This window comes from Cavia porcellus, unplaced genomic scaffold, assembly GCF_034190915.1.
Source record: "Cavia porcellus strain 051 isolate PalLab524CR breed Dunkin Hartley unplaced genomic scaffold, mCavPor4.1 scaffold_20, whole genome shotgun sequence".
Classification (NCBI taxonomy): domain Eukaryota; kingdom Metazoa; phylum Chordata; class Mammalia; order Rodentia; family Caviidae; genus Cavia; species Cavia porcellus.
In genome coordinates, this window is record NW_026947503.1 from 67,686,285 (window position 1) to 67,711,994 (window position 25,710).

Consider the following 25,710-nt stretch of genomic DNA (forward strand, 5'->3'; position numbering starts at 1 on the left):
AAAATAATAGGTGGCCACACATGCACTAAAAAAAGCCCTGGATTCTGACCTAAGTTTGTCTCACTTGTACAACTGAAGGTGATCAACTCTCTTGCATTATAAAGCCTGTCACCTGATACAGCTTAGCTGACACTTGTCATTCACTGAGAAGGCCTTGATGTGAGTCTGCAAGCTATTGATGTGTGATGGTTTCTGTGTCATCAGCCTCTTGGCCATGTTAATCTGTGCTTGCAGCCACTCTCTAGCATTAGCATCACTGCCTCAGCTCCTCTGATTATCAGGCATTAGATTCTCACAAAGACCCACAACCTAGACCCCTGTGTGGGCAGCTTACAGGAGTATCTGCACTCCTGCAAGAATCTAATGCCACGCTGACCTGCTGGGAGATGGAGCTCAAGTGGTAACCTGAACCCTGGGGAGTGACTATGAATTTAGTCTCACGTTAGCAGGGGCCTGGCTGCAAGAGCCCATGGGTGTAACACAGAGGTTTGTTTAGCTCACAGTTCTGGAGGTGGCCGCCTGTGGGAGTGTGTGGATGGAGAAGTCTTGTGAGCTGACAGAAAGCAGAGAGGACCGGGTGGACCAGTCTGGTTCTAACCAATCAGTTCTCAAGAACTGGCCAGGTCCAGTGAGAATCACTCACTTCCATCCGCAGGAAGCCGGCAGTGACCCTGGCGTGACCACCAGCACACGTCCTGCTGCACACTCCTCAGGTCTGCACAGGCTGCTCTGCTTCTTGTTGCTGCCCCTGCCCCACCCTGCTGGGGTGGTGTGAGCATGTGGCAGCCCTCCTGGCAGTGTAGGAGTCACTAGCATGAGGTTAGTTTCATCTGAGCCATCCTGGAGTGGGCTGCGGCAGCCCCTCTGCTGGCTCTTGGGTCCTTCGTGAGTCCCCAGTGTTCTCTGAGCCCTTTCTCACCTAATAGTGCTGCCAGTCCACATGGGGCTACCCTGCCATGCCCACACTCCCAAATCAGTCTCAGAGGAGCCCTGCTCCTCTCAGGGCTTTGCAGTGTCAAGGACCAAGGATTGGGTTGGGGGCGGGGTGTCAACATCCAGGCCTCCCAGCAGCCAAGCTAGGAAACATGCCCAGGGCCCATGTGTACACCCACATATGCCCAGAGGTCTGTGTACATGTAGGAACATTCCTGCAGAGATATGTGCACACAGGCACGCAGATACACGCACACACACCCCCAAAGCAGGCGTGTGCACATGCTCTATAAAATGCCTACGTTTCTTGGAAATTAGGAGTCTGTGCTAAGACTCCCATTCACCCCCTGGGTTTTTCTTGCTTCTCACTCCAGATCTGTGGGTTTCTTCTTCCTCTCTGAACAAGCAGCTCTCGGTCATAGATCCACTCATACCTCCTTTGTCAGCCTTGTAGCAGGCTTTGCTGGGACCTGTCACAATGTGAGAATCCCTCTCGCCTGCTGACCTGTATCTGTGGTTCACTTTGCCTTTTGTGGTTGATGCTGGGGATGCACCCAGGGCCTTGGGCATGCCAAGCAAGCACCAGACCCCGAGCCCAGCCCTGGCCCTGGCCATACAGCACTTTAAGTCCCTCTCCCAGGTGACAAATATAAAGAAGCCATGCCATGCCAGTGCAGACAGACAGGAAGCCGCACCCCCGTTCTTGGCAGATGGGTTCACCAGTCCCTCTCCTAGAAAGTCCCCACCTGGGACACAGTGCACTTCTGTTGTTTAATTTCATGTGCATTTGATAGTCTATTATAAAGAGTACAGTGCCTTTCAACTCTGTAAATCAAATTCTAAATGAAACAGTTGTCAAGGCAACTGGGTGAAGAGATAATGATTCCACAGTCATTATATGCAGATGACTCAGGGCTGTGTGGGAAGGGAGGTGGGTGCTCACAGGCCAGCGAGGCCGAGAGGCTTCAGACCTTCGGGAAGCCCCGTGTAATGCTCAGACCTGTGGTGGGTGACCATGTGCTTCCGTGGCAGTCAGAGAAGATGCCGAGAACAAAGCCCCTTTCAATGCCATTTAAAACTTAAGATGAGCAGTGATTGGCTACACAGAGTAGCATAAATTTCTCTGGCACAGAAATAGCATTTTTCTGCCCTTTTGGAGACGACCACAGCACATCTGCATGCAGAATGGCCCACTGTCTCTGCAGTACAGAGGCGGTGGGTGGGGTTTCTCCTTCCTGCTGGCCTCCTTACCTGGGGTCTTCCCAGTGACCTCCAGGGCTAACAACATCCCACACACACAGCAATGGTGTTTCAAAAATGTTTTTCAGGACTGGGTTCCCTCCCCCAGGACTGCATAACATTATTTAATTTTATTTTATTTAAATTTAAATTCTTAAATTCTTAACACTTCGTGGCGAGTGAACAGCTGGACGGTTAGGAGCAGAGCTGCCTGCCAGCTCCACCTGCCCCAGCACACCTGAGAACAGGAGTCAGAACGAGTTCCCCAAACAAACACAACCATTGTGAATCATAAACACATACTAGTTTTAAAAATATCATAGGCCATGGTTGGATCACTGGGAGGACAGCCCTTCCAGCGCATGGGCTGAGAGACAAGGGGAGCCAACGGTCCACTCACACAAACCCCGTAAACAACCGGCTGATCCAGAGAAACACAGGCTGCATTGATAGCTAGTGAGATACAGTACAACCTAATGCTTGCAGTGTTTAGGGTTTCGCTCTCTTGGCAGGTCTAAAGCATCTATTCTGAGGATAACGGTGCGCAGTGTGGTATCTATGGGGATCTGCTGAAGGTGGTGGCCATGGTTAATTCCCTATCACCTTGTTTTGAAGCCCTGTGCCATTTTCATTGCTTTGTTTGGTTGGGTTTTATTCTGTTTTATCTTTTTGATTTTATTATACCCGGTGGCATGGGCAGCTGTTTCAAAGTTAACAACATACAGTGCGGTAGCTGTTCAGAATTTACTCTTCTCTTGTCTTGAAGTTCTGTATTGCATTCATCATTTTGTTCCCGTTGGCTCTGTTCTTTTCCGTTTTGCCTGATTTCACTGTGTCTGAAGGTAGGGGCAGCTGTTTTGAAGATAACAAGGGATATTATGGTGACCACTGTTGGTTTCCTATTATCTTGTTTGGAAATCTTGTACACTGTTTTGTTTTGTGTAGTTTTGTTCTCTTTAAAATAAAAATTACCAAAAAAATTAAAATTAAAAATAGTAAAACTCCTTCAGAAAGAAACCAGAATAAATACTGCCTGGAAACCTCTGATGTGTGCTTCCCCCGGAAAGGTTTGTCTCCCCTTGTTACCACGCTGGGTAGTCTCAAGGTCACTTTGGTAAAATATACAGAGATCGTTGTTGGATCCATTTCTAGGACAACCCTGTGGCCTCCAATGCAGCCACATTGGGAGTCTCCACCCTCCCTCCTCAGGGCATCCCCCCCCCCCCGCCACCGGCCCGGGTCCTCTACTGCCAATTCCACCACTAGCTGAATGTGCTCATGCTCTGGTGAATGCCTCAGTTTACCTTGCATGATGTCTTCAAGGTTCATTCCTCCTGTCGCCTAGATCAGGGTCGTTCCTTTTCTGAAGCTGAATAGTATTCCCTTGTGAGTGCAAACACATTACATGTGCATTTTGAGGCCAGCTAGGCTGCCCTCACCTGAGTGTGGGGGTGCTGGGGCCCTGAGAACTGAGAACTTGTTCAGAAAGATCTCCACTGTTCTGCTAACTTAGGGAGAGACGGGAATAGAAATACAGTAGATGAGAAAAAGTAAACATTAATAATACTCAGATTAATACAGAGAAAAGAAGGAAAAGATTGAGAAAAAAAAGCAAGAGAGCAGAGAGCTAGAAGAATTTACTGAGAGGACAGAAGGAAAGTGAGGAGAGGAGTGGAGGTGCGACAGTTCCAGGGAACGAAGAGCGAAATCCCAGGTGTCCCTGAGGAGTGGCCTTTGATGTGGGATGGGTGACCAGCAGCAGAGGGTTGGGAGCTAAATGGAAAGCTGACGCAGAAAGCTGAGCTGAGACCACGAGTGGAAAGCCCAGGCAGTAGGTCATAGCCGAAACACAGGGCCCTGAGCGTGTGTATAGTGACCTTTGGACTGCACCTCACGGACACACGGAGAAACCAAAGCCTTATTTTCTAAGGCAAAATACCAGTACACTAGCAAAAGACCAGAAAGCAGGACTGTAAGTAGAGCATGTTTTGAAAATTAAGAAGTGAACAGTCATCGCGTTGTGCTGGTCAAGATGAAGGTGCCAAAGTGGTTTGTCACTGCCGCCGCTGCACATCCAGAGCCTGTGATGATTTCAGGGACCATGCAAGCGTCTGTCCCTCTGCCTGGTCACAGCCTCAGTTCCCAAAGCTCACCAGTCCCCGCCCACCACTGACTTCAGCATACCCCAGCATCAGAAGGGACCGGGACAGTCCCGGGGAACTCCAGGACAGCCAGCACTAGAGTCTCCGCTCACCGTCCCCCCAGAACGGCTGTCTTGGGGGGCACTGGGGTGAGTAGCAACTGAGCTGAGCCCCACATGGTGGTCGCCTGCTGCCTCTTCCCTGGGACCAGGCACCCCGCAGAGGTTCAGCCTGCCTCCCTCTTTCTGTATCCCCCACCCTGTCCCCTATGGGCTGTGTCCCCATGGCAGGTCTCTACCACCTGTGGGCATCTCAGCAACCCAGGTGCCGCCGCTTCCTCAAATTCCATCCTGTGTTGTCTCCTGGAGGTCACTGCACACATGCTCAGGGCCCTGTGTTTCGGCTGGGCCCTGTTGCCTGGGCTTTTTATTCATGGTCTCAGCTCAGTGCTCAAAAGGTGACAGATGGTGGAGCATCTCCAACTCGGGGCTTTGGATTAGGGATGCTCAACATATAACTGGCCTCATTTCTCCAGTTGTTGAGGAATGGAAGAAATTGGTCTCATGCTTTTCTTACCCATGCTATAAACCATCTCTGCAGGCAGCAGCCAGCGCCAAAGGATGAGTGTGAACATGGGATTACGGCCCGCAGCCTGGCAGCTAATGGTCACATGATTCGATGTTACCACCAGGACAGCTGTGAGCAGTGGGAGGCTGAAGTCTAGCACAGTCAGATGCTCCCTGGAGTCCAGTTCACTTTATAAGAAAATCCATTAACAAATACACTTACTGGAGACCTGGGAAACTCATAGAATCCAGAACCACCTCCAAATGCAGGAATATTTACCATGCAGTATTCCTTAAGATGTGTGCATTGTTCACGTAGGGTAGGTTTCTCTGCAGAACTTTCACAGCTTCTCCTGGTGTTTGTTAATCCATAAAGATGGAAGTAACCTTAAGGCTGGTCTGATCCTCAGAAACTTCACATTTGTATGCAAGCCGAGCAGCCATCTCCCCACCCCCCAGCCAGGTCTGAACAGCTGCTGCCGTACAGATTCCACAAGGCTATCTGGGGTTGGGGAGTGGGTGGAGTTGACAGGGCTGCTCCTGGTCTCTTCCCAGTGCTGAGCCTGGTGTCTGAGTTCTGGGCTGTGAAACGTGTTCTGAATGTGATACTGATGCATGCGGTTTCTCTCCAGAACCTCACTTCCCAGCCCCTGAGCCTCACACCTGCACCACAGCCTCGAATTAGCTCATGAGAGAGGAGGTCCCAGCTCAGATCTTGGCCCCACCCACAGCTAGGAAGGCATCATGACGTCAACACACAGCAGAGCTGGTCACTGCGGCCTGCATGTGACCACAGAGGAGAAGGAGGCCAGTCTCAATGTCCCCTCCCAGGACACAGCCCCAGTGACCAGTGGAGTCCTGCCAGAGCCCAGCTCTTGACAGCCCCACTCCCGTAGCACCATGGGTTTGGCTTCAGTCACCTGGGCCCTGGCGAGACCTGCATGCGCCCCAACCACAGCTCAGAAGGGTGGCAGCTCCTGCAGTTCTCTTTTTCAAGCCTGGAGCTTTCCTCGGGCTATCTCTTCAGCCCTTATTTACTAGATTTTATTCTGAGACAGTGTCTTGCTAAGTTGCCCAGGAGGGGCCTGAGCTCTCACTCCTCCTGCCTCAGCCTCCCAGAACCCTGAATTGTGAAGCACTGGAAGCCTTGTTCTGTTCACAGCCTTGTTCTGTCCCTTTGTTATGCTTTTTACTACTTCCTGGCATTGGTTTTGCATTTTAAAACATTTGGTGGCTTCTGACCTCCTGTCACATTAGTGAACTAACTCCCCACCTGTGATGGGGGTCTCCGAGTGGGGCTGTTGTAGCCCTGGCTTTCCGAGGCAGGGTCAGGAACACTTCCATTCCCTCCTGCAGGTCTGCTGCTGTTGGCCTTCAGAGCTCAGGCTGGGTGGTGTCAGCTCCCTGCCCGACAACAGCCCTTCCGACAGCTACTCAGTCGTGGACTAAGAAAACAGGAAACACTTTATTTCAATAAACTCTGAGCAATTTGATCAGAGAAAGTTACAGAAAAGGAAAAGTGAGACTCGGCCTGTGCTTCTCTGTAACAGTGCAGGAAAGGTGCCTCCGTGTCTGTCAGGTGTCTTGCAGTTCAGTCATGGAGTGCTCCCCACAGGCTGTTTCCACTCAGGTGAATGAGACAGAGCATCGGCCACCATCCCAAATGTCACAAAGGCCTCCAGCGGCAGCCGTGTGCATGAGATACTCAGTGGCACCATGCCTGCACGGAGCTGGGACACTTGCTGGCCCCGACGTCCCCCTCAAAACTGCCTTGTTCTTTTCAAATTTCTGAGGCACCACTGCCAGGAGTTTGTGTGCAGGTTTAGTTTGTGGTGGCCTCTCGAGAATAATTTCTGCAGAAAGACCTCGCGTTAATCTTGTATGTGTTGACTCTTCGCTGAGGTCTACCTTCCGCATCTCGTGTTGCCAGTTCTGCCACTGGCTCGGAGCCCTGAGGCTTTGCTGTTGGCCATAGGTTAACTCTGCTTGGTGCTTCCTGCAGAAGCCTCCTTTCCCTCTGCCTGCTGTCCTGGCACCGGGTTTCAGGGAACCGGAGATCAGGTACCATCTCATTCAGCATTTGCCATCTTCAGTCAGAGAGACCAAAATCAAACTTCTAAATCATTACTCAGAATCCACAAGACTACATACAAAACAGATTTAAATAAGTAACCTTTCTAGGCTTTAAATAAGTAATCTTCTAGGCTTTAAACATCAACAAAAGAAAGAAACACACCCGTTTGTTTTTCCTGCCTTGGTCTTGTTTGCCCGTTTTGTGCCTTTTCTGTTCTCCTGGAAGTGGCGGTGGCCCTTTGGGGCCTGGACTTTCCGTCCTGTCTGCCACCGCCCCTGCTGGCCAGAGCTGCCCAAGGTGAACCCGGGTCCCTGCAGCTGGATGCCTGCTGCCTGGGAGCAGATGAAGTTGTGCTGAGGTTGCCTGGCAACAGATGCTGCTAGCATAGGCAGCCTGGGTGCTTAGAGTTTCCTAGCAGCTTCCCTGGCGACTCCAGATCAGTCAGCTAGGAGTCTAGCTCTGACTCAGTGGTTCAAAGCACAAAAGACAGTCAGCTTCCCAGACTAGACTGGCAAAAGGCCAGATTACAGTTTAAAAAGCAGCCGTTTGGGGGCTAACGTGCCCAGGGGTAGAGCCCTGGCCTGGCATGCATGAGGCCCTGGTTTGATCCGCAGCACTGCTGGAAAGGCTTCTGTAAAGAAGTCCTACCTGATCCTAGACGAAAGTGGCTTTGCACTTCCATGGGAAGCGTTTCATCGCTGAGAAAGGAGGGTGCGTTTCTGTCTCCCAGTGTTGTGTCTGTCAGGTGGAGCAGTGTGCCAAGGCCAACCCGGACCATTCTCACTCACCCTTCGCAGCCCTAAGATGACGGGGACGATAGTTCCTGCCATTAGGGTCACCGTAGATATAAATAAGTTACTCTGTGGACAGGATTAGGCCTGGCGCCTGCCTACAATCACCAACCAGAAGCGACTGCATAGTGGGTGCGTGGTTACATCAAGGGATGCTGAGCCTGGGTGCCCGTGCCACCTTCGCATCCCCTCCTCATCTAATCCTTCCTGACCCGGAGGCTCCGGCTCCGTCTGTCTCCAGGAGACCAAGGGACAGACACCAGGACCCGTCCAGCCGGCAGCGTTCCCCGGGAACGCAGCAGCTCCATCATGAGTCCTGGGATTCTGGGAGTTGGTGTGAGGAGGGCACAGGCGGCTAGGCAGGGGGCAAAGCAGGCAAGCACCTTAGGGCCCACCCCTCATAGACTATGCATAATCGCGGGTCTCGGGACTCTCCTCCTCGTAGAATATGCACAATCCGCCCACCTCAGGACCCGCCCCTCATAGAATATGCATGATCCGCGGGCCTCGGACCATCCCTCTCGTAGAATATACATTAATTTCAGGCCTGGGGGAGCCACCCCCTTATCGAATATGCATGAGCCACGGGCCTCCGGTCCATCCCTCTCATAGAATATGCATTATATAGGGTCTCGGGACCGGCCCCTCATAGAATATGCATGATCCGCGGGCCTCTCCGGAGCGCAGCGCCCAGAGCAACTCAGGCACTGCGCGGGAGGAGAGGAACAGGCGGCTGGGACCCTCATGCAGCTAAGTAAGCTCTTCGGCCTCCCCCTGAGCCAGTGCAGACGCTGATGTCTGTCCCTTAACCTTCCGAAGACAGAGGGCCGTGGCGCTCCGTGATCCGCTGTTCGGATCAGGACAAGGGGAAGCCCGCCGTCCCAAGGACCGAGCGGGGCGCGTAGTGCTGGGCGCGCGAAGTGGGAACCCGGGGTGCGGACGCCGGGTACGGGGCACGGAGCGGAGACGCGGAGACCGGGACCCGAGGACAAGGCGAACTTGGCGCGAAGCCCCACCGTCCATCTCTTTCGCGCGCGGTGCCTGCGGCCGTGGGCACCCTCGCCCGTGGGAAGCGCTGCTCTGCGCGCCCAGAGCCCCGCGCCCCGCGGAGAGTGGGGAGGAGAGGACGCCGAGTCACACGTCTCTTCCAGCAGCGGGGAGGCGACGCTGTCGCGCAACCCAGGGACCCCTGCAGGCCTCAGATCTCCCGCGCGCCCCGGAGCGCGCCTGCAGCTTCTGAGGGAGCGCGCAGCATGGGCTGCTTGGGCAACAGCAAGACCACGGAGGACACGGGCGTGGACGAGAAGGAGCGGCGCGAGGCCAACAAGAAGATCGAGAAACAGCTGCAGAAGGAACGCCTGGCGTACAAGGCCACGCACCGCCTGCTGCTGCTGGGTAAGGGGGCGCCGACCCCCGGACCCCAAACCCCAGGACCTCAAGACCTCAGGACCCGGCTGCCACGCGATGCAGGGCTGCACAGCCCTGAGGCAGGACAGTCTGGTCCGGTCTGGTCCAGCTCGGCCATTTGGGCAGCGGTGGGGATGGCGACTCGGCAGGCACGCAGGTGACCACCGTGTGTTTGTTTACTCCTAGGGGCCGGTGAGTCTGGGAAAAGCACAATCGTCAAACAGATGAGGATCCTGCACGTGAACGGATTCAACCCCGAGTAAGCACCCTGGTTCGCAGTCCACACCGCGCACACCTTGCAGCTTCCCAGTCCCTGGCTGCAGGTTCCCGCGGTCAGAGTACATTCAAGAGGGGAGAACATGGACATTTGCTGTCAAGTTTGGCCTAAGTAGCAAATTCCGGCACTGTTTAGTTAAAAACTGATTTGCTTAACAAAATGCTATCTGTTTGGTTTTTCTGGGTCTGGAGTTGCCCCCAGTGCTCCTACCCAATGCCTTTGTCCTTCTTGGGTGTCTGAGGGCCTCCGCAGGTACCGAGCTCCAGGTAGCCTGAGGTAAATCAGCAGGATTCCCTGTGACCCACACAAACCCTTCTCATCCCTCACAGCACCTCCGGGTGGTTTATGGTGCCAGCACCTCGTGAAGGGTTGCGGTGCTGCACAGTTAAGCAAGGGACAGGCAGAAAAACGTCCACACAGTTCAGTGCAGATGAAGTTGCCCAGCTATCTTAATCCTTAGTCAGTCAAACACACCCCGTGTGGCCAGTGAATGTCTGTGGACTCTTCTGTGTAGTGTCACCAGCCCATGGCTGTTTCAGTCCATGGCTATCGGTACTTGGGTAGATTAAACATGATGGCGTAGGTGCATCCGTGTGCCACATCTGTAACATCTTACTGCGTTTTTGTGTGAGCTGCGTGGTTCTTTAAGCTGATGAATTTGAGTTTGTCTGGAGTCTAGATTAGAAGAGAGAAATGTTTTCGTTTCCTGGGTAAAGCTTAGCAAATATCCACTCATGAAACCGGTCTGCCCACAGCCTCACTGGAAATTTAAAATCTCACTCAAATGATTCTAATCAGCACTGAAAGTGGCTTAATAACAATTCTCTTTCCACACAGGGAAAAGAAACAGAAAATTCTGGACATCCGAAAAAACGTCAAAGATGCTATTGTGGTAAGGACTTTCCCTTAATAAATGTTTGCTGAGCAGAGCATGATGGTGAGAACAGGCAGAGACTCTGGACCCTGCACGTTACGCTTCTCTGTCTTTTTCACTCTCCTTTAGACGATCGTCTCAGCGATGAGCACCATCATCCCCCCAGTCCCCCTGGCCAACCCTGAAAACCAGTTCCGGTCAGATTACATCAAGAGCATCGCTCCCATCACGGACTTTGAATATTCCCAGGTAAGCCAGTCCTGGTCAGACTGTTTAAAGTGGTGGAAGACGGAACCTCTTCTACGCTGTTTCTTGAGACACAGCCTTAATACCAGTTCAGTGCCTTTCTTTAAATGCTGACTCTGTTCCCTCTGGAGCAGACGTTTGCGTTGGTGCTGACAACCAGGGAGACAGCAGGCCTTTCACAAATGTCAGCGGTGCTTTTTTCCGCATGTTGTTTAAATGAGCAGTGTAACTGCGTGTCAGGTCACAGCAGCAGGACCAGCACTGCCTGCTCGGAAACTCAAAGGGGGAAGAGGAAGCGGGAACCAAGTCGATGCGCAGCACCCATGGCCTGCGCCTGGGGGAGAGGTGTGTGCCACCCAAGACAGCCTGGACCAGGTGCCCCCGCACTGTGCTGTGTCCCCATGCAGTTCGGTCCATGTTGCCCTCCTGAGCACAGATCCACATCACCTACAGGTGGTGCTGCTTCTGTGAAAGGGGGCTTAGTTTTCTGTTTGACAGATTGACATTTCTTAAGAGAACTGTCACTTGGTAACTTGGTAAAGCAGGCTTTGAAGGAAAATAGTGTTAAACTTCTCAGAAAGCAATTTCTGTTACAGTTCCCTCCAAAGTGCGTGTGTGTGTGTGTGTGTGTGTGTGTCCGTGTGCAAGCCCATCAGTATTTTGAGTTCATACGGCCTGGCACAGTGGTTTCCAGAACCCTGTCTTCCCAGGCTGGTGCCAAAATCACTGTGCAGGATGAGAGCTGGGGTGCCCTTCCCTGAACCCCATTCTCCACAGAGCGCTCGTGTGCCATAGCATCTGTATCCAGATGACGATAGATTTGCTTGTTTTCAAAGCTTCTGTTTCCATCCTTAAAGTGACTTTTACTCCCAATTAGCCTCTCAATGTGCAGGCAGTGTGTCTAGGGCTCTAGAAAGGAGCCAGGGTGGCACCTGCCCAGGAAGAGGGGCAGCCCCTGCCTTTACCTGGCGGCAGACAAAGCACAGCCACACAGGAAGCCTCCTCCTAACGAACCAGGGCACGGACGCCCTCTCCCCCGTTCTTGATGGCATCTCCAGACCAACCTTTCCTGGGGGAGTCGGAGTGGCACATTCTGGACCTTCCGAAGCCTGACACTGTGCTGAGCTGTCAAGTGCTCAGCCTGCTAATGCCGTGTTTGCCCAAAGTGGTCACAAAGTCGCTCAGGTAGTGGGGGAGGGCGAAGTTATCTAGAGCAATAGTAAGAACCTGAGCTGTATTATCCAGGCCCACTCCTCCTCCTGTCATGGCACTCACAGAGGATAGGAACCCTCACTAGGCTGAAATTCAGAAGCTGCCAGTAGGATGAGTGTGACTCAGGCCACAGGTGTCAGAGATGGTGGAGCCAGTGTGTCTGGCTCTGGCTGAATCTCTATGTGGTCAGTTGCCAGGGCTAGGAAGGGGCAGCCGTGAGCCCTGTTTCCTGGGCGTGGACCTTCCGTGTGTGGGTTTGGGGCACAATGCCCCACTTACATGACTTCTGAGCTTCGGGAAGAGCAGGGGTGGCCCAGGGATTATCTGCCAGCTCCCGTGTCGAGGAGAACAGTACCTTTTCACACACACCTAGCAGGGCTGCCTTCCGTTAGGTGTGTACACTAGGCCAGGGGAGAATATGAGTCACAGCCAAGGCGGGTGTGAATGAGGAGATTACCATCGCATGTATAATATTCCTCTGCAAAGACTACTTTTCATTGTTCTATGCACCCTGCTTCTGCAGTGCTCTCCCGGTTTTCCTGAAGGTGTCACACCACTTACCTTATTAGAGCGTGTGACTTTCGGGGTCACATTTGATGCTCCCCCCCAAGGGAACCGTCAGGGCAAATCTGTAGCATGCCAACTATTAACACTTGGTGCATTTGGAGAAGACTGACTTTAAAAAGAATATCATAAAAGTAGAAACAAATCAAGTATTTTAACAGTAAATGTGATGCTTCTAGATCCAGTACTTTTTTGGGACTGAATCCTTGAGAAAGTCTGCCAGTGTCACAAGCCGGGTCTCGAGGGTCTTGAGTTTATTTTCCTGAAGGTATTGAATCACCTGTTTTGTTTTATTGTGTGTTGTGGTGCTTGAGATTGAACCCTGGGCCTCCCTCCCACATGCCAGCCAAGTGCTCTGCCTCAGAGCTACACCCCAGCCGCAGTAAAAAAAAAAAAAAAAAAGTTTTTGAAACCCTCAGGAAGGGTGTGGGGCGGTGGTTGAGCTCCTTAGCACGGGTGGCCTGGCCTTGATCCCTGGCACCCAAAAGCGTTTTCGAGTTGTCCAGGCTAAGCAGGGAAAATTAGGAGGAGCTGCTTCTTTCCTTGTGGTAAATACCAGAGGACGTACTTGGCTCCTTTGCTCTCTGCATGGCTTTTCACTTGAATTTCCTGTGCACTTTCTGAAACATAAGTCCTCACAGGCCCAGCAGCATTATGGGTGCGTAGGAGCCAGGCAGGGCCTTGGGTTGTCGGAGTGGAGCAGGTCTTGGCCTGGGGACTGGGGGCCGGAACCCTGTGCAGGCCCCAGTCAGGCCCAGGGCCCGATGGTGCAGAGGGCACTGTGAGTGGTGAGGGTTGATGCCTGGCACCAGGCCGGCACCCATGCTGACCCAGCTGCAGGCTTTGATCTGTGTCTTGGGTGCAGCGGGACAAGGACGAGGACAGTGGCCCGAGTCCAGTGTGTCTGAGGCAGAAGCCATTCCAGCCACAAGTGTCAGAAATGAAGGAGCCGAGTCTCTGGCTGAATATCTGTGCGGTCAGTTTCCAGGACTAGGAGGAGGCAGTGAGTTCTGTTACTGGGCATGGACCCTCGGTGTGTGGTTTTGGGGCACATTGATGAGTGAGGTTTTCAGCCCGGGGTGGGAGGGCAAAGCTGTGAGAGAGGCAGACTCTGCAGCCAGCCAGGTCGGGACCCTCGGGCCCTGGAGGACACAGCTGTGAGGCCGGGGGACGGGGGGTGGAGAGGGTACTGTGCAGAGGGAGATGGGTCAGCAGACACTGGGCTTTGCAGCTTAAAGGACACCATGACTTTGACAAGGCTGAGGGGGCTGCATTGAGGTGGGGGTGGGGTGACAGCCAGCCGGTGCAGAGTGATGGGTCAGGTTTCCCTCAGAATGTGAGGGCGAGGAGACAGACAGGGTGAGCCAACTGGAAGGGCTGGAAGGGCGCAAGCATCTGTGAGGAGAGAGGTATGGTCTTGGCCCAAGCACACCGTGGGGGCAACAGGAGAAATGACGGTGTGGAAGGCCTTTTCAAGCCGCCCCCGCAGGGGTCCTAGAACAGAGAGCCCACACAGGTGCGCTCACAGGCAGGAAGCCAGGCAGCTGTATAAGTGGGTGGCGCACGTGGCTGGGGGATTGTCCCGACTCTGCGGCCTGTGGTCATTGAGATGATGGAACAGTGATGGGGTGAGGTTCTGGAGAGCGTGAGCCCAGGCTCCAGTCTCCCCGTCACAGGTTGCAGAGGACAAGGACCCTCACAGGGGCGCAGGAGGCAAAGCCCCGCGTCCCACGGCTGACAGACAAGACCTTTGCTGTGGTGACGGGGTCCGGGGAGGAGGCTAATGTCAGATGTTACACTTTAATTTCAAGTGGAAAACATGCAGAAGTACCATGCAAAGCGTAAATCGCCACAGACAGCAAAGGCATTGGTCTTAGCTACAGAGGCCGAGCTGCCTTTGCTTGGTTACGATTTACTTTCCATGAACTACGCAAACTTCAGATGCTCCCCCCAAGACCTGCGCCTCGAACCTTGCACAAGTTGGTTCTGTGTCAGCAGTCAAATCACTTCTCAATCATGAAGAAATGAGAAATAAATGGTGTTTGGTGACAGTCACAGCAGAACCATGATCCACTGATCATTTATGGAGTAGCAAAAGTATAGCTGCCTCAGGCTGGGGATACAGCCTAGCAGCACAGCACTCCCTGGCAAGCGTGAGGTCCTGAGTTCAAGTACTGATACCAAAAATATAGGGCTGCCTCTCCCAACCTCCCCCAGAAAACACGTTAGCACACTGCCAGGCAAAATCGCTTTGAGTTAATCAAGTTATCCGTTTACTGATTTGTCTTTTTCATACCTGGTACTGTGCTAGCTTTTGTTAAATGTGTTCTGTTAGCTTTCTTTAGGGGGAGGAGCACATTGGGTGTGAATGGGAGATTCAGAGGCTCTGACCGGTCAGCTCCGCATTGCATTTTATCAAAACCCCCCACCATCATAAACCTGGAAAGCAGGAAGCACTCAGCCCAAGTGAGAGCAGGCAGGGCCATGGCATCCAGTATGCCAGCACCGATCATTCAGCTCCCTGACCTTGAGTGGTGATCTTGGGCTTCCCAGGAGGGTGGCCTCGGGCATTCACATAGCAGCCAAGCCGTCACCCCAGGGACAGGCACGGGGTTTCCAGAATACTTGGGGATCATCTAGGTTGGGAATTTTTCTAGCATGTTCTGAACATCAGCCAATCAGAATCCTGCTCTGTAGATGGGAAAGAGGGTCTCCCATGGGTCCCCAGCAACCCTCTTAAACAACCCATGCCCCCCACACCCTCAGTAAAGTAATGCTCTGTGTCTGCTCCTAGAGGAACAGTGGACAGACAGATCGGCCTCCCTTCCCCTCCCCAGGTCAGGCGCACGGAAAACACACCTAGTGCCGGGGATCCAACTGTGACGAGGTCCCCTGCATCCCCTGTGTGCTCAGGTGTCCAGGGACAGAAGGTCATGTGATGTTAAAGAAAGTGTGATTTCTGTGCCTGCCACTGAATAGTAGCTGAAGCTTTAACTCCAGTGGGGTGGAAATTTATTTCCCAGGCGGTGCCGTTCTTTCTCCGTGGAACTAATAAGGCAGCTGTGGGTTAGGAGAAAAGGGACCCAGGGCTGGGCTGATGCTGGGTGGTGCGGTGTGTGCCTGGAGCACACAAGGCCCTGGGTTCCACCTGGGACCAGGGACAGAGACGCAGATTCAGGGGCAGAGGCAGAGATGCAGAGACAGATGGAGACACAGAGACAGAGATACCAAGACAGAGACAGAGACTCAGGGGCAGAGGCAGAGATACAGAGACATATAGAGACACAGAGATGGAGATAGAGACACCAAGATAGAGATGGAGACACAGGGACAGAGTCAGAGACACAGAGACAGATGGAGACACACAGACAGAGACAGAGGCTCCAGGACAGAAAAGGAGATACAGGGGCAGAGGCGGAGGGAGAAAGAAGCCACCGTGCAGATCAGCAGCAGGAAGTTGCCATGCTGCTTCCTTCCATGTGGTGTGGAAGGAAGTGGGGTCACCCTTTGAGGTGGTGAAGGGGCGGGCCCTACTATAAAGAACACCACAGGCCTGACTGTCTCTTTTTGGGTCATGGGACAAAGACCCTCTGTACCCGAGGAGGCTGAGGCAGGCATTCCCAGGCAGGAGGCAGACAGGTGCTCCCTGGAATCTTCCCAAGACTCTGTGTGTGGCTGGTGCATGGGAGGCTCTGCAGGAGAGGGGCCTGACCCGCCACCATCTCTCCACCCCCCCACCCACTATCCAGGTGGATGCCCAGTGCCTGTCTATGCTCCCCAGCAGTCTCTCTGGTTCCTTGCACTATTCTGGGGTCCCCAGCCATACACACAGTGCCCTAGGGAGGCCCCCACTCAGCACTCACGGGTTAGGGAGGGCAGTCAGACCTGACCCAGGTGCCCCTGGGGCAGATTTCTGGGTGAGAGCCCAGGGGCCAGGCCAAGCTCCCTCCTGGGGTCACGGGGGCTGATGGCTTTCCACCACCTGGTTCTCACCCTGCCCGGATCACAATGTCCAGGGATGGAAGGAGACAGGGCGCTGACCATGTTCTGGGTGGGGCTCAGAAGGACACTTCTGCCTTAAGGTATTTCCCAGGAGTTCTCTGAGGAGAGCAGAGTGCTCAGGTCTTGGGAAAGCCCTGGCAGAGACCCTCGCTCGCACCTTCCCCTTCTGGGCTGTAGAGGAGGCCTGGTCCGTGCACTGGGCCGGGGTGGCCACGCTGACCACACAGAGCACCTAAAGCTCACACTGGAAGCAGTGCAGGTGTGTTTGGACATACACAGGGTGTGGGGCAGAGCAGAGTCTGAGGGTGAGCGCCCTCAGGGCCATGCCATGGAGCAGGGGAGGCTGCACAGTCACAGGTGATAGCAGGCTTGCTTGCCAGGGTGGCCAGGCCAGCTGAGGCATGTGGAGGAGACATGGCCCTCACAGGTGACCAGGCCCCAGACACAGTGTGCAGTCGCCGCTGGAGGAGGACTCGGGGTCCCCCATCCACTGGGTGCTGGCCGGTGCGAGCTGCATCTCCCTTCGGGGCTGGAGACATCAGGTCCCTTCACCCCCGAGCTTCTGTGTGGGACATCAGAACAAGGGTGTTTGCTGGTGTGGTCACATGTGCTGGGCACAATTAGGAGGCACAGCACCATCCTGCCTTGTCATCACCAGTCATGCTCGGATTCTATCCCAGTGGAAGCAGTGAGTGACAACAGCGGCCATGAGAAGTGTGTGTGACCACGACTCTAGCAGCAGTGTGACCAGATCAAGCACAGCATTCCCTCTCCATGTCCCCTTCCTCTTCTTGGGGACAGGGACATGATGCTTATCCTGTCCTCACTCTTGCTGAGGGTCCCTGATGTTCTGTGGCTCCTGCTTGGGTTTCAGGGTTCGTGGCGCAGGTCTGAGCCATGTACATGGTGCTGGCTCTGGGGACAGACTAGGGGTTTGGGGACCCTCCCCCAGGACTGGGGTGATGGGATCTCCTTGGGGTATGCCCAGACCAGCACACCAGGCGGGGCAAAGCACCATGCATACTCAGGAAGGAGGCTGCTGCACACTCTCCGGACTAGTCCCGAGCACCGTGGTGTACACAGGTCAGCGTGAACGTGTCCCTGAGAACCCGCACAAAGCGAGGAGCACAGCTAGCATCACCCTGGTCTGCTTGCACTTCAGAAGCCCGAAGAGGACTGGCTGGATGCCCCCATCCCAAGCCTCCAAACTTGTAGGAGCAGCCCAGGGTGAGCACACACCCAGCACAGCAAAATCCAGGACACAAATCAATGGTCATAAAGCTCCGTGAACCTTCAGTCATAAAGCAACGAAGATAATAGTTTTGCTCAATCCCGGATCTGATGAGGTGAGCACTGCAAGGCCCGTGGCAGTACAGGTGAGCCACAGAAGGCTTCATCCCCAGGCTGCCCCTCTGGTTCCCTAGCTTGGTCATTTCAGAGGACCCAGGGCCTCAGCCCTGGAGCAGCCCATCCCCGGGGTCCCTGGTCTTGTGTGACCAGGAGGGAAGATGCTTTGCACTCCTCCACCTTTTCCTGGAAAACAGACACGATGGGCAGACAGTTCCCACTCCAAAGGAAGCCACACGGGAGGCAGCACTTGGGGCTCCCAGGAGAGATATCCCAAGTCTCAGGAGGTAGAAAGATGGGGCAGCTCCAAGGGCCTGGAGGCTCCAGGCGGACATCATCCGGCTCTTCATCTTTACCTGGTAGAATAATCCCTCCGTCTCCAGTCTGGTCATTTATTACTCCCCATGGGCTGAAGCAGATCAGCTGTCTGCAGAACATCTTCACTGCACAAAGCAGTGCCATTTTTGCAGCTGCACTTGTGGCCATGAATGGTGGTACACATAATCCTTGCCCTCAAGGAGGCTGAAGCAGGAGGATCACAAGCCCAGCTCAACTTGAGCAACGTAGGGACTCAGCAAGATCTTACCTCAGAAACAGAGTCTGGTAAAATGAGCGTGTGAAGACTCTGGGTTTGATCCTCAGTGCCACACAAAAAAGGAAAGAAAACCGTTGTGTTTGTATTTATTCGAGTGGGAAATGTGTGTGGTGTGACATCAGAGCCTGTGAGAGAACACTGAAGGCCTGGAGACAGTCATCACACACGTGCACTCACACAGGCGGTGGTGCTGGGGTGACTCCAGCCTGCAGCTGCTAACCAAGCCTTCCGCCCTGGGCCACAGCCCTAGCTCTTGTCTCAAGTGAGGAGAACCTGTTATAAATGGAATTTCACTAATTTTGTTAGAATTGAAGAAATATCTAGGCAGAATTGCAAAGTTAATGTTTTTCAAAGAAAGCCTAGTGTCACAGCGAATTCCATGAAAGGCTGTTGGGGGCCGAGACGAAGCAACGGGCAGCTGATGGTGCACAGTAAGACAGAGTTCACTGGCACCTGGACACCGGGCCTGAGAACTGGACCACTCAGACCCCCAGTGGAACTCACAGCAGTGGCTCCGTGCGGTGGCCCTGGGCACTGCCTCAGGGCAGCTCCTTTCCCATGAGGCCACACTGCCGTCATCTTCATTGCCAGGTGTCCTAGTCGCTTCTCCCGGTTCTCTCAGTCCGTCCACACCAAGTACACCTGGCACCACTGCCTTCCTGTGCCTCCTCCTCCCAGCGGGATCCGGCCCGCCCACACATCCCCTCCTCTGCCCATTCACTGCAGTCCGGGGCACAGTGTCCACTCGCCCTCCTCACTCGCTGACTTGCCCAGGGCAGGTTGTGCTGGCAGTGGCTGGTCAGCAGGGACTCGGACAGTACTGACACCAAGACTGGCAAGACGAGTTCCGTCCTGTTCTGAAGCCCCTGATGAGCCCGCTTGGGTGTCACTTGCAGTACACAGTTTCACGCCTGCCCTTTGTGCCAGAGGTTCCCCTTGTGCTGTCACGCGTGGTTTGTCACTGAACCTGCAGAAGTCTTGCTGTGCTTGCTGTCACGTGTGGCCTTGGTTGCTGAAGCCATGCACCAGCCATGTGTCCACAGGTGATGCCATCCTTGGGCCACAGGCTGTGCACAGGAAGCGAGGTTAGGACAAGTGGCTCCAGAGCATTTGACTTAGTGAAGAAATAAGGTGTTTGACGTGCACAGGCCACAGAGAGTAGTGAGCAAAAGGCTTCGTGGGACACACGCTGACTCATAGGCGCAGACAGGAAATTCTGCAGCCTCTTGGGAAGGGCTCTGAGCAAGGGCTGCAGCCTCGGGCCTCAACAGGGTCAGGGGTAGTGAGACCGGGATGAGGAGGAGGTGGCCGAAGGCCCTTGAGCACTCAGGCTGCTGGTTCCTCCATGTCTCTGGAGCAGCGCTGGGGTAAGTCCAGATGCCAAGGACAGAGGGGGGCATCGAGCCCAGAGCAGAGCCCTAGCAGCCTGGAGGTGCAGGCGGGAAGCCGTGTCCCCTTACAGGTGGACAGTCCAGCTCCCAGGCCTCCGGGACAAAAGCCAGGCACTCAGGAGGGGCCAGGGTTCACAGGCATCACTTCCTACGCTCGCACGTAGTCGGTATTTAGAGAGATGCTCACAGGGAGAACGGTTTGGGCTAATCATAGTGTGACTTTTTCCCATGTTATGAAGTACATAAACTTAGGGCAAAAAGAGAGAAAAATATTGGTTGGTTAATTTAGTTCCACGTAAACTTCCTCACTCCAACTTAAGATAAAATTAACCTTGCCCCAATCCTATTAATTCTTCCTCGTGTCCACAAGTGTGGGTGTAACACACTAATACACACATGTGCTCATGTAACCGTGTGCATGTACACACAAGCACAAGAGTGCACGTGGAGAGGCTGAAACATGCACCAAAGAGTGTCTACATCATGCACTGCCCTGCCCAATTACTCTTTAAAAATATCTAAAAAGAGAGGAATATTTTCATAGAAAAGTGTTCAGGGCCAGGGACATAGTTTAGTGACACAGTGCCTGCCTGGCAAGTGCAAGGTCCTGGGTTCGATTCCCAGTACCAAAAAAAGGTGTTCAGCATCATTTCTGAATAGAAAGGGGCAATGTGGCTGCAGCTGGCTTCAAGCCGACTTCTGTCAGTCCCTCCCCACTGCCTGCACCCCGGAGCGGCTTCCAGAAAGGAGAGCGAGGAGCTGCAGAGGGAAGGAGCAGAGGCCATGCATCCCACTGTCCAGGCACAGAGGCGGCCCAGGCAGGCAGGCAGGCTGGCGTGGGGGAAGAAAGGCCCTGCAGCTCGGAGATGGGCCTGTGTGGCCCTGTGACATGGCATATGCCTTCCTCATGTTCCAAGCTTGTGCTTTCCTGGTAGTTCACTATGGCACCTGAGGTTCCCCTGGGGAGACCGCTCCCCTTGGGGGCAGCCTGCATTTTCCATGCTGTGAGCCACAGCGGCGCACACGCAGTGTGATATGGAGGTGGAACCAGGCCACCTAAGCAAGGAGCCGCTGTGGGCTGAGGACAGGTTTCCTCACGGAGAAGGGGGCTGGCGGCAGGAGCCTGTGTGGAAAGGCCACTCCTCACAGAGCAGCCTGGAAGGGGGAGTCCCTGGAACCCGGGTTCTCCAGCAGCTAGGCTGGGAGTTGGCTCTGAGAGGCATGAAGCCAGAGGGTCACTGGCATGCTCGTGTGCTCCACAAGGACCTGTGCTGCTGTGCAGAAATGGGGTGTCCAGTGATGACCTGGTGACGAGGACCGTCCCACCTTGGGACACATGGCTGATGGGCCACCACCTGCCACAGCTCAGCTTCGCCCGTCGAGCTCCTGCAGTTTCTTCCTTTCCTTGGCATCATCACGCGGTAACAGTTTGACTGCATCTCTAACAAGATGGGCTGAAAAATATGTCCAGGGATGTTCTTTCCACTCACCAGCTGCTTTGCAGGGGGCTGGGTGGTGACAGGTGCCTTTGCACCCATTAGGACTTTGTCCCTAACCACCTTGCTGGGCTCTGGGCTGTGGACCCCTGTCCTGTGCAAGGCTCTCTAAGGGCTGAGTCACCATCTCCATGACAAGGTCCATGTTTGATGTTGCAGACCCTTTCTATGCTCTGTCACCTAAACTTATTCCAGAGGACTTGAGACCAGTGCCTGCAGCACGGGACTCAGCCTACAGGTGTTTCATGGGTTGGATTCCTTGTATACAAGACCTCCTTTCAGAGCACACAGCTAAGATTTTTAATATGCCTCTTACATTTTTTTTAAAAAAATTCTTGTTAAATTTAAAACATGGGTTTTACATATTTTCAGGTCTTTAAGAAATCATTGTGTATGACTCTGTGGTTGGAGCCTCTCCGGCCCTTTAAACTGTTTCATGCTTGAGTTGGAGAATCCCCGTCCTAACAGCTTCCCAGAGCTCTCCCGCAGGCACACACTCAGGTGCAGCCCCAGGCTGGGCCATACCAAGGAGGCTCAGGCAGCTCTGGGCCAGGCACCGTCTCCTACCGACCTGTAAAATAGGGGTAGAAAATTAGCCTCACGGGAGGAACGGACCATGTGTGTGGGAAGGTTGAAAAGCCCCAGTAAATGTGAACTGTGACTGCTGGCAAGGATATGATGCCAGACTTGGAGAGCAGAGAGCACCTCAGTTACAGCAAGAACTGGCCCGGGGCAGGACGGCGTGAGCCCAGCACCCCAAAGGTGAGGTGGTTCCACGGAAGCTGGCTGCGAGCTCACCCACCTCTCTCAGGGACCGCTGAGAATCTCCTCTCCGGGACTTTAAACGCTGGCCTCAAGTTGGCACAGTGGGGAGTCCCCACGTGTTACTGCTTCCTGCCAGCCACTCTGAGGCAAGGCTGGAAGAGCATAGGTGTTATCTCAGCCACACCACACTCACCTCCTTAACGTGCAGCCCATGTGGTAAACGCACGTAAAGCATTTTCCAACTTCCAAATAAAACACGGTCAGGGAGCCCGGACTATAATGCTGGACAACTCTTAACGTCCCTTGGGTGTCCAATCCGGGATGACAGGCCGTGACATCCACCTTTGAGATGGCAGGATTTCTGTGTCTTAGAGACGCCCAGCGAAAGCAATGGGGTGTCTCCTCCTGCATGCCTCCACACCCTCAGAAACCTGGTACTGAAGCGGTGCTACATTGAGAATGGAGGACATTGACCGTTCTGTAAAAATTAAATGTTACATTGCTTCAGAGAAAGCGCAAAAGGGCTAGTGTGACACTTCCTTGGCGGATTGCATAATTCTTCAAAAACGTGATTGTATGTGAGGAAGAAATTAATGAACAGCTGAGCCCTTGAAGGTAAAATTTGCCTGTGTGAGAAGCAGGACCCAGACCAGTTCACACACAGGGAGGCATCCTGGGAAGAGGACTCAGGCGGCCGCTATCGAAGGCAGGAGGGGACTGGGTTCAGAGGGAAACTGATGCTGTCACGAGGCCCCTGTAACTGGGACATGTCCTGGAACATTAGCAGCCATATTGTTCAGAACAGCAATGAAAACCAGAAAGAGCCCAGCTGGCCCAGAGTCGGGCCCAGAGTGTAGTCTACGCGAACGGCTTCCAAGCCTGGTAACGTGCAGAGAAAATGAACGGGTGAGGACACTTGGGAATCCCCGAGCCCTCGGTGCAGAGAGATCGTGTAACTGCAAGGATATTTGCTAAGGTTCAAAATGAAGTAAAACAAACCACTGCTTTTTAAGCCTATGTGGGCTCAGAACCAGCTATTAACATGGAGGTCCGTGGCCCGGTGTGCAGGATGCTGGCCCTGGCTGGGGGACAGAGGCAGGGACAGAAGCAGTCAAGGAGCCCTGCAGCCCAGTGTCAGGAGGGTGCCATGCTGCATCAGCACATCTGTGTGCAGAGGGGAACCTGGAGGCGTGGCGAGGTCCAGAGTGCCCCTCTCTGTGGGCGTAACAGCAGCCCCAAGTAGTGCAGCCCAGCACAGTCATAGTGGGGGGGGGGGTCACCTGGTCACTGAAGGGCAGCGGAGGTGGTCAAGGGCAACAGGAGCTGAGCCTGTGTACAGAGCAGACAGCCAGAATCCTGATGCGGGGACAGACAAGGCCTGAGGAGGATCTGGGTCCAGACGGGTCTCATGGCAACAGGAGGGGCTTGAGGGTCTCATGATTATTCAGACTCACAATGAAATCAGGGAGGCCCCTCTAGGGCCAGCAAAGACCCGGTGACCTCATCCCCTGCCTTCGCCTGCACCCTGTATGATGCTGCTTGCTCCTCAGGAGGCTGAGGCCGGGAGATTGTGGGTTAGAATCCAGCCTGAGCCAAGAGTGAGATAATTTCAAAAAACCAAAATTGGAATTAGAGTTCTCTTTTTTGTTTTTGTTTTTTTCTTTTCTTCCCATTTGGGTGCTTGTGTGGAGCATTCAGCCTTGTGCTCTCGGAGGAGACACTCAGCCTCCCCGCTGTATCCCAGTTTCTTGTCCTTAGGTGGTGTCTTGCTTTCTGTCCCATTCTCTCTGAACAAAGCGTAGACTGTAGGTGACACATAAGGGTGATGTGTAGCAAAGGAAGTGGGCACTCGAGGGTCCCATGGGCCAGGTTGGTTCTCACGGTGAAAGCCCTCGAGGACCACTGTCACGGCCGGTGACAGCTGCTGCTGCCTCCGTCAGCCTCTGCAGATGTCACTGTTCTTCACCTGCCCTTCCAGCTCTGCCCTCAGGGTACACAGCCTGTGACCCCCGGCCACTGTTCTGCTCCAGTGGAGTGGGTTGTGTAGAGGCCGCGGCCCGAGGGAACCCACTCAAGAGCTGGGTTCTTGGCCCAGCCTGGCCCCATCTCAGAGCCACCATGTGGCTGACATCCTGCTCAGATGGATTTAACAGCAATTCCCTCAATGAGCCCTGGCTCAGTGAAGAAAAGAGACCTGAAACAGGAGCCCCAAGTGCAGACAACGTTTGTAATTTTACCTGTGTTTCCAGCCATGTTTTTAAAAAGTAAAGCTAGTGATATAAGCATAAAAATAGAAAGTTACCTATCTCAACATAATACACCCAACATGTTATTTCAACATGTGGTTTTTAGGAATTACTAGTGAGGCATTTATTCTTCTCTGTGAATCTTTGAACCTAGTGTGTGCCGTATGCCCTCAAATCTGCATGTTGGGTCTCAGGATGGAACCCAAAGTCGGCAGGTCTGACCCGGTGATGAGGAGAGGTGGGGGCGGGCTCGGCCCTCTGCATCTGTGGACACCTGTCCTTGAGCCCAGCCAGCTGCAGACAAAAGTCCTCAGATACATGTGTGCTGGTGAGCAGGGCAGCCTGCTCTTGCCGGACGAGCCAGCGGGTGTGGACACTGACACAGGCAGCGAGGGCCCACGAGTACACAGAGGTTGCTGGAGGATGCGTGTGGCTTACATACAGATGCTGGGCTGCTTTATGTAAAGGACGGGAGTGCCCTCGGGCTTGGGCATTAGGTGAGGTCCTAGAGCCCATCCCCACTGATGCCCGGGACAAATGACTTCAGCCATTTCTCTCTTCTTTCTTGTTTTTTTTCTCTGTGGTTTTGGGGTTGAACCCAGTCCCTTCACACTGAGTTATAGTCCTAGTCTTTCTTTTTTATATGTTTAAACAGTCTCATTGACTGGCTAAGTTAGCCAGACTAAGCTCAAATGTGTGATCCTCTTGCCTCAGCCTCCCTGGATACTGACCTATAGTCATGGACCACCACATTGGCATGGAGGTGCAGGCTGGGCAGGGGCTATGGCCTTCGTGGCTTTGGGTGTGAGTGGGCACTGCCTGGTGCGTGACACTCTGCCCCCACTGGGTGACTGGGCCAGCACCCGGTGGCCTCCTGGGTGACTAGGTTCTCTGGCCCTAGGTGTCTGTACATCAGGGTGATGTGAGGCATCTGCCCGCCTGACCTACCCACACCCCTGTCGGTGGTGCAGATCTGTTGAGAGCCCAGAGTTGGGCTTCATGGGTGGGGTCCCTGTTGGGCCATCGTTTGGGCCAAGTGGTACAGAAGCCCACAACTGTGTTCGGATTCCCCTGCTGGAAAAGAGCCGCATGACTGCGGGTGGCTGCAGCTGAGCAGATTGTGGGATTTTTGTTCTTTTGTTTGTTTTGTGCGTGTACTTTTGAGGGCACTTAGTAATTCACTCAAAACATACAAAGCAGTGTTTCATTTCCCAGCCAAGCCCAGCTGCCGACTGTGTGTGAGTGTAAAGTGCCACATCGGGCATCGAAGGGGAGGACATACAAGAAGACCCAGTCCTGTCTGGCCGTGGGGAAGGAGAAAGCCGCGGCTGCCTCCTCGCCTTGCAGAGCATGTGCTGTGGCCCAGAGCTGCCCCCACTCAAAGGAGGCAGAGAAGGGGGAGGCAAGGCGTGAATCATGGGCACAGGAAAGGAAGTGATCAAGCAGAGGGTTAGTCAGGCGCTGCCACGTAACCAGAAAGACAGGCAGCAGCCACGTGCACAGGCTCATCGAACCACGTGGTCAAGCCGTGTGTCTGTGCTCAC

At 53.9% G+C, this 25,710-nt stretch overlaps 1 protein-coding gene across 3 annotated transcripts in view; it reads left to right on the forward strand.

The window, feature by feature from the left end:
• The window catches only part of Gnal (G protein subunit alpha L), a 93,021-nt gene that overhangs the window by 25,540 nt on the left and 41,771 nt on the right, over positions 1 to 25,710 (forward strand). For 2 of the 3 annotated variants that reach the window (XM_063231998.1, XM_063231999.1), the window contains exons 2-4: positions 9,338 to 9,410; positions 10,266 to 10,320; positions 10,432 to 10,551. In XM_063231998.1, coding sequence (XP_063088068.1) covers positions 9,338 to 9,410; positions 10,266 to 10,320; positions 10,432 to 10,551 — 248 coding nt within the window. Of the gene's footprint in view, positions 1 to 8,426; positions 9,140 to 9,337; positions 9,411 to 10,265; positions 10,321 to 10,431; positions 10,552 to 25,710 lie in introns of those variants that run through there. The other variant, XM_003464446.5, reaches the window with a different exon arrangement.